At 30.8% G+C, this 8981-nt stretch overlaps 1 protein-coding gene across 1 annotated transcript in view; it reads right to left on the bottom strand.

Annotated features, from left to right (window-relative positions):
• Window positions 1–3817: 3817 nt before the first annotated feature.
• The window catches only part of LOC117170115 (small ubiquitin-related modifier 3), a 6874-nt gene continuing 1710 nt past the window's right edge, over window positions 3818–8981 (bottom strand). Inside the window, exon 3 of the mRNA XM_033356648.1 lies at window positions 3818–4666. Within this exon, the coding sequence (XP_033212539.1) occupies window positions 4532–4666 (135 nt within the window). The 3' untranslated portion in view covers window positions 3818–4531. The remainder of the gene's footprint in view (window positions 4667–8981) is intronic.

The raw sequence follows: 8981 nt of genomic DNA, 5'->3' as shown, positions 1-8981 counted from the left end.
AAAATACCTTTTCTGATGAGAATGTAAAAATCTGAAATGGAATTAGTGAAAAAATCCTAATTTTGTTCCAGTTGCGCTATAAGAGATCTTTACGAGAAGGGTTGCGTCCGCAGACTAACTGTCAAGAGTAAATTAAGAGCAATTGTTACAATGAGAATGTAATTGTCAAAGTCGTAGGTCCTTTGAGAACCACGCTATACTTTTTGTACTACCCTACTTGAAAACAAGTATCTGAAACATATTAAGGATGTTTGGTGATTTTGACTATTTTAAATTATAAGTGAAAGGAAGAAATGGCTTACTTAGCAGGGGGGAGACTGTGGGTTATAGCGATGGGTTATAGCGAGAGCGCATGGTCTGTAAACGGACACATTACGCCTGATTCACGTGCATGCAATGACGCTCTTTCAAGGGGGTCGGATAAAAAAATTTTAATTCCACTTTATGACTATAGTGCATCAGGAGTTTAAATCACAGTTTTCAATTTTATAATCAACTTAATAATAATTAACAATTATTTTTTCAACAATATTTTTAAAATCGTACTTTTTTACAATGACGAGCGGGTCACGTGACCAGATTCCTAACTTACCGCCACCTTTCTCATTTCCCAACTTATTTTCACACGAAGCGCCACATCGAGTTGAAAATTTGGGATAATAAATAAGAAACAATAAAAAAGTTGGGTCTGGTCCTGAACTTTTATTATTATAAAAAAAGCAACAAAAAATATTTACAACAAAAAAACTTGTTTCATAATTATACAAATTTAGGACCAGACCCACCATTCTTAGTCATGTCATTGTTCATAGAATTTTTATTCATAAACCATCCACAAACAATTTTTAAAGCAATTTGAAAAAAAAACAATTGATTTTATAAACAATGACATCAAATCTTTTGTAGAATTTACTACTCCTCAAAATGATAAAAAATTATATTTAATTCATAAAATACAATTTTTTAAATATTTTTTCAACAAATAATTGTTCACAGAAATTTAGTTTGTTTAAGAAAAAATGAAAAATAGTTCATATGTTCTTTCTATGCACGACACAGTCAGGAAAATAATTGTATGTTTCATTTTATATTACTTTTCTAAGTTTTTCTAAAAGAAATAAATTGTCTTTAAAAATACAAATTTGTTAAACACTAGAAAAAATTAAAATGAATAACAATTATTTGTTTAAAATAATCACATGTATTTAGAAAAAATGTGCTACTCCAAACAATGACTTACATTTCATTCCCCCCACTTGCTGCTCCTGTCCCTCGCAAACTTATACTACTGTGGACTGACCACTGACACCAGTTTCAAACGATAAAATACACTCCATATTCAATTACAAAAAATAACAAGAAGAAGACCATTTTCCGAAAAATACTAGCTGAACGGATAATTGCCTTCAGATTATGTGGTTAAAATATTGACTTCAACAACTCGTAACCGCTTGCCCCAAACTTGACGCGAAGCGCTGCGCGCAATTAGAATGAGCCCGCGCAGCGAGCATATTTAAAAAATTAAAAACAGGCGAAGATTTAAGGATGAAGTTTAATTTTGATATAACCTAACCATTCTAAAACGTGCTCTCACAACCTATAATCGACAATTGGCCTTGGTCACATATTTTTTAAATACATAATTCAGTTTGAATTTCAATACTGACATTAGAGACTTACTAAAAGAACCATGCTGATATGTACGTTCCTTGCGCGCTTTGGTTCCAATTCCGAAGCTAACGAATTTCATTTGATAGGTGTTATCATAATCAATTGTAATAATAAAAATAAGCAGTTTTTATCAAATTGTTTTAATGCGTGCCGTTTCCAGAATTTTAAAATGGGGTTGTTGCATATTTTAGAATATTTTTTCAGTTAACTTAAAAGTAAACTAAAAAGAAAGTATTTTTCTGGAGGAAAGTTTTTTAAAATATCTAAATATTTTTGCTTAATCTTCAAAAACGTATATTTTTTAAAATTATTGCGGGGAAAGCTGATTGGTTGGACGGATTGCTGGAAGTAATTTAGTCTGAATAGTGCGGTTGTCCAGTTTTAGTCTGGGATCCAAAAGCACTTGAGCATCCATTTTAGGTCCTGATGATTGATTCTTGTGCAGAATGTTCTCCTGATTCCGAATAAATCGGGTGCAAATAGCGAATTCCGGGTCGTTTTGTTGTTATTTGACATTTTATGTATTTAGATAAAAAATTTCATATCTCTAAAAATTATTAAAGTTTGGAAAATATTTTTCCATATTCATTTAAAGAAATGATTTAATTGATAGTTTTCGAGAAAAAAATAGCATTTCAATAAAAAACGATTTTTCAGAACATTTTTTATCATTTAACAATTTGTTTCTGGAATCATACACAACTAAGGCAAATACAATTGGTTTTGAATTTTTTTCTATTAGGCAATTAGCTTAGTTTTGACAAAATTCTAAATAAATACAAAGTTTTCACGTATGTGTGTACCAGTTTTAGTAAAAGCATTGTAGGGGCAGGCAGCGAGGGGGGCACGGAAGCTGCAGGTTTTCAATCTGAACCACAACCTCACATACAAGAGCACACGCGCAAGCATCCTACTTAATAGAATTTTATAAACAAATAGCCTAATTAAAAAAATTTCAAAACAAATTATCTTTGTCTTAGCTAGTTCTATATGATTCCAGAAAAAAAATTGTGAAATTAATCATCAAATCATCAGGACCTAAAATGGATGCTCACTCTCCTCTTCGGATCCCAGACTAGTATATGGGAAATCAATATGGCCGTTAGCTATTGCAAGGGTAAACAGGAAACATAACCTATTGTTTTGTTTATTATTGTACACTTCTTTTAAAAGTACACCAAACTCTCGCTTACAGTCGCCCTGTTTTCGGCTGTCCTAGACATGCTGACCACCAAAGTTTCTCAGGGGAGCAGGGCGAGAGGTTGCGACAGTCGTCTTGAAAGAGCGCAATGCGCGTATACTCAGTCAAGCATATTGCGCAACAGCATGCAATCGGTTTAGGCGGCCCTGACTGTTTGTTTTGATCTCCCCGAATTCAGTCCAAGACTATTTGGATGCCACCACCGACACTGGACATGAATTTTAATAATACATTAATTGTTCCTAAGTTTACAAACTTTTGAAAATTGTGCAGCGTATGATTCTTTTAAATGTCTGGCCGATAACACTTTTTGAAAAATGATTAATCAAATGAATTTATTAAATCGAAAAAAAGTAATAAGAATTTTATTAGTAAAAATAGACAGTATTTAAAAGTAAAAATGTGTAATTTGCAATTGAAAGTTCTTGGAGTAAAATAATTATAAACCGTAAGCCTTAACGATTAAATTTTTTTTATCGAAAATGTGAAAAATATTTGATAAAAACTTGATTTAATAAAATAACATCAAATAACTTTCTATTATCTTAAGAATATGTACTAGACTGATAAACCCTGTATAAATGGTCTAAATGAACTGTTGTAATAAATGCTAAATAAAACATTAAAAAGTAATGTTAGACACTTTCAAATTACTAGCTCTTACACGTATAGCTGAATAATTGCTAATTCTATGTAAGAAAATACTTTCGGCTTCTACAATTAATTTAATTCCCGAAACTAATACTTTATAATTTAAATATAAAAAGTCTACGACAATTTTATTTTCAATCTCTCAAAATTGTACAATTTTACAGTAAAAGTCTGATTTGTAGACTGTTTTCAGATTGAATAATTTTCATTTGATAGATTTCAAATGGTTCAATTTCAAAGTGGAATCATAGCTTACAATATAATTAATGCAATTATATTTAATAACAGAGGGAGTTATTTAAAAATGAAAATTTATTAAATGAAGTTTCAATCATTACATCGTAGATTTCAAAGTAAAGATGCACAAGGCAATATTACAGAAAGACCACTTAATTGAAAGGCCAGTAATAAGTTAAGAAATTAAATTGGTCCTTCACGTAGTCACTGCTAAACTGGTCTTTATATTAATTTTTTTCTCTTTAAAATATTGACATTTTTACACTAAAGTACTTTTGTACTTCTGTTTTTAATGAGTATCCGGACACTAAAATTTCTAATTAATCGATTGTGTTTTAATTTATGATCTACATTAGGATACATAAAAGTTCGTGCCATTGTTAAAAATAGTCATATTCGGATCTACGCTTATTTCACTTCACTAAAAATTTGCTTATTATTATAACTTAACTCGGACTTGCTTTATAAAAAAATCAAAGGCTCGTACCGTAGTTTAAATAGTAAAAAAAAGTCGAAATTTTTAACTGTAAATAAATATCAATACAGACATTGACAAACAAAAAATATCAATTCGTTTCCCTTTTGAAATTTAATCGATAAAGTCACGAGATTTTTTTTATAAAAAGAGTTACGAGGACTTAATGAGCCTTTGATTTTGCTTTTCTTCTTCTCTATTTTAGATTGTAGATTAAAGTACAAAATAAAATTCTTAGGAAAAAACGATGTTTTTCTCTCAGTCCATTTTAAACCACTCATTACGAAATATTACTTTCACCACGATCCGCCCGTTTGTTGTTGATAAACCTCTATGGTGTCGCCTTCTTCCATCTCAAGCGAACTCGGTGTGTCTAATTCATTTATTGGCTGGCCATCGAATCTAAACCTCACGGCAGCGATCGCCAAGCCCTGAAAAAAATATTTACATTAGAAAAATGAAACAAATAACAACGTATTAAATTCTCATCATTTATGATTGAGAAAGTATTAAAATTGTCCGAAATTTGACACCACCGTTTTTCAACGGATCTCCCCGTTTCGAGACCCCCTAAATCCGAAAATAAAATTTTTACGATTGGCACACTTTTTTGTAGGTTCTAATAGAAAGTACGAGTTCATTAACCAGCCATTTTTCATAAAAATTTAAAAAGTGCATTTTGAAAATGTTTGAGACCATTTTTCTGAATTTGAAAATTCTATGTACGGATATTTATAGTATTAAAAAGGACAAACAATTTACTTTGAGAAACTTAATCTTAGACGATAGTTAATTAAGTAGACAATTCAGAATATCAAGACGCATAAAAATACGGCCATCTAAAAGAGATCTTTTTGATAAAGTTTTATTCAAGCATTACACATTCAAAGAAGAAATATCCGAGCGCGAAGCGCGAGATTCAACCGTCGCACGCTCTAGGCGCGATGAAACTTGCGAGCCGCGCGCACAGCGCGCGATAAGAATATGTCCACGGTGTGGACAGATTTTTTTAAAAATAAGATTATTTTAAGGGAAAGTTAAAGTTATTAATGTTGAAATTACTCGAACAACATCAATGTAGTTGCCTATGTTCAAAAATAGTTACTTTTCTTTACAGGCAGAAATTCAAAACATAAACTGGAGGCTATCAAACAAATTTTTTATTCTAATTTTTAAAGGATATACCTAGATATAAAACTTTATTGTGCATCTTTTTTCAGCTAAGCAAAAAAATTTAGATTTTGAATTAAAGCAAAAAAACTGACTTTAAAATAAAAATCGATTTAATTCCGCATTTCACTTCAACTGGTGCTCTGTTCTCGTACTAGGACGCACAACTGTTGGTTCTCGCGCTTCGCGCTCGATTGCACATTTATTGTGAATTCTCTTTTGTTAAAAGAGATTAGCTCGAGAGTATGAGCGCACCTACGACGCGCAACTGATAGCTATCGCATTCGGCGCTCGGTATTTGCATTTCTCCCGCATTCGTGCACAGACATTTTAAAATCAAAGGTCAACAGATCGACAACTGCCATTTTGTAATTGTGAACTCTCTTTTGTTAAAGCTCTTTTGGCTTTAACGAACACATTCTCATCACCTATCTCCTGCTTCGCACTCGATTTTGTCCACAACGCCAACTTTTCTACATTATAAACAACACTTTTATATCAAATATAATACATTTTTTATGTAACTCTGCCTGGGATTGCTTATTCAGATATTGCAAAATAAAGCACAAATTGTATTTATCATAATTATTTTAATATTTGTTTCTTATTTTGCTTTAAATTATATTCTAAGCTGCGCTGAAACATGTATCATTTCAATAAATTCATATAATTACAATTCATAATATGCATAAAAATTGAATCATACCAATTCTTATTTCCTTGTTTTTATAATTTTTTATCTTGTTTATTACGTTTAAAGACAAACTACTGCGCATCTTCATAGGGTCTAATGCAGGAACCTATAGAGGGCCCTATACAGGAACCTGTATATAGGGTAATTGTTTTCAATATTTTTTAATTGAAATATTTCGGCCCGCACGTTTGATCGCGCCTAGAGCGCGCGACGGTTGAATCTCGCGCTCGGATATTTCCTTTTAATTGTTTTTTAAATTGTTGTCAACATTTTTTGTTGATATGAATACATAGAATTCCTATGTCCTCTTTCGTCTTTTCTGTCCTTTTTCCAAAAACTTTTTATTTTTAATCTTATTTTTTACGGTTGAAAGAAAATCTACTCGTCCTATATGAAAATGATAATTAATAAATTTACAGATCTTTTTAGGCGAACAACTTTTTGTTAATTATAGATAGTACATTGTGTCGTTATTTCAAAAAAAATATTTTGTTATTTTGAATGTTATTTTTTACGACTAAAGCAAAAATGACGTGCCCTATTAAAAATTATTCATGACAAATTTCAATGAGTTTTCGGTATTATTTGGAAGCGTTACTTTAGTCTATTTATTTTCTTCATAGCTTGTGTCGTTTGTCAAAAAATTAACTTTTTTATTTTTATGCATAAAAAAACTGCGCATCCTATAAAAAATCATTATTAAACATTTGTAACTCTTTTTGGATAAACAAGTCTTGTCTCATTTTTTTTCGTAGTTTGTGTCGTTAGTCCAAAGTTTTTCATTTTTTATATAGTTTTTTACAACTAAAAACAAAAACTACGCATCCTATCAAAAAGTGATTAATAAAAAATTTGTAGATCTTTCCAGGGCGCGCAATTTTAGGTTATTCATTTTTTTCATATCTTGCATAGTTTGAAAAAAAATATAGATTTTTCAACTTTTTGATCAAATTAAAAAAGTTACGATAATCTTGTAGGGCTTCCAAAAATTAATGGTTTTCTTCTCTTGAATTTTTTTCATATCTTGCATAATTTGAAAAAAAATATTGAATTTTCAACTTTTTGATCAAATTAAAAAAGTTACGATAATCTTGCAGGGCTTCCAAAAATTAATGGTTTTCTTCTCTTGAATTTTTTTCATATCTTGCATAGTTTGAAAAAAAATATATAGAATTTTCAACTTTTTGATCAAATTAAAAAAGTTAAGATAATCTTGTAGGGCTTTCAAAAATTAACGGTTTTCTTCTCTTGAATTTTTTTCATATCATGCGTTGTTTGGCTTACAAATGGAAATATTCATAAGCATAAATTGTTTGAGTTTCTGAGTACTATGAATAACCGTACATAGAATTTTTAAATCTTGAAAAAATGTGGTTTAAAAATTTTTGAAAATGCGCTCACTTTTTGATTTTCATCCAAAATAGGTGGTTTACGAACTCGTTCTTTCTTTTTAGGCCTTAACAAAGTGCGCCAAAGCAGAATCCATACTGATCTATTTTTGAAAAGTGATCGTGCCTACAGAATACAGACAAACATCTTCGTAAAAATCGGGTTTTCTGACTCAGGGCGTCTCAAGACGTGCAGATTTGATGAAAGCCAACAAAGTGAAATTTTACATAAAGCCAATACCTTCTCATTAGCGCCACGTTTTCTCGCTAGTGAGTTGTTGCTTGTAATTCGATATTAATTAAATTTCATAGTTAATATCAATTTAACGAAAGTAAGTTGACATAACATTAACGTATTTTATTTAGCTATTAATGTATTTTTCCGGTTTATGCAGATTTCAATATAGGATACTCTAATGTACACCTAATGTTTCCACCTACATTCGGCTTAACTTGTGACACTGAACATTTGTTTTGTAAAGAAAAAAGTCTGGAAAATTGCACCCGCTCCCAGCGAAATCGCGGTAAAATTTCAGCCACAACCACGTCTCACGACCTGATGAAGATTAAAATAAAGTTTCATTTTTACTTACATTATTTAATTAAATTAAATTTTTAATTAAAATCACAACTGCATCTAAACTTTAAAAAATTTGGATCTGAAACTTTCCAAAAAACTTTATGAGATGCCGCATAAGGTTTGTTGAGAGAAGTCTTTGAGTTCTTAAAATGCCCTCGACAAATAAAACGCTCAAAGTTAAAAGAGTCCGATTTACGCCGCACTTCAGAAAAAAAATTATTATAAAATTTTCAAATATTCCAAAACTTGACGAACAGAGCATGAGTTGAAGTGAAAAACGGATTAAATTTTTGCTTTAAGCCAGCCTTTTGGCTCTAGTTTGAAAACTAAAGAAGCTACAACATTTTGCCTACACGAAAAAAGATGCACAATAGTATTTGACATAGCTTATATTGAGTATTTGATAATTTATTGGCGGAAAATAACGCGTAACCGTTACTAAAAAAAGTAACGCTCACGCGTTACGTTTTTTTTCAAAATCAAATGTCTAATAAATTATTTGAATGTCCAAAAAAAATATCTCAAGAATTTCGTACATTTTATTGAAAACATAAAACTATAATAAAACTGAGTATTATATTTACAGTTAGGTCAAATTGTTGAAAAATACTGAATTTGTTTATAAGATCTCTTTTATATACTCGGTAATCTCGTATATATCCGGATAAAGAATTCGTTTAGATAAGGAAATCTGTGCAAGGAAGCAAGAAAACAAATCGTCTGATTCGATTTCTTGAGGGGCATCCGGCCCCTCAATTACAATATGTATGTTTTAAAAAAGTAAAAGTTCTTACCATTATTATCAATCGAAACTTAATTGAGACTCCGGATTCTATAACCACGCATAAAATTTGCCTGGCCGCTTCAGGCCGCTCGAGTTGGCCCCTGATGGCTTGAAAATCAGTTTTCGAAAA

This window comes from Belonocnema kinseyi, chromosome 3 (assembly GCF_010883055.1).
Source record: "Belonocnema kinseyi isolate 2016_QV_RU_SX_M_011 chromosome 3, B_treatae_v1, whole genome shotgun sequence".
NCBI lineage: Eukaryota > Metazoa > Arthropoda > Insecta > Hymenoptera > Cynipidae > Belonocnema > Belonocnema kinseyi.
This window is presented reverse-complemented; position numbering and strand designations above follow the sequence as displayed.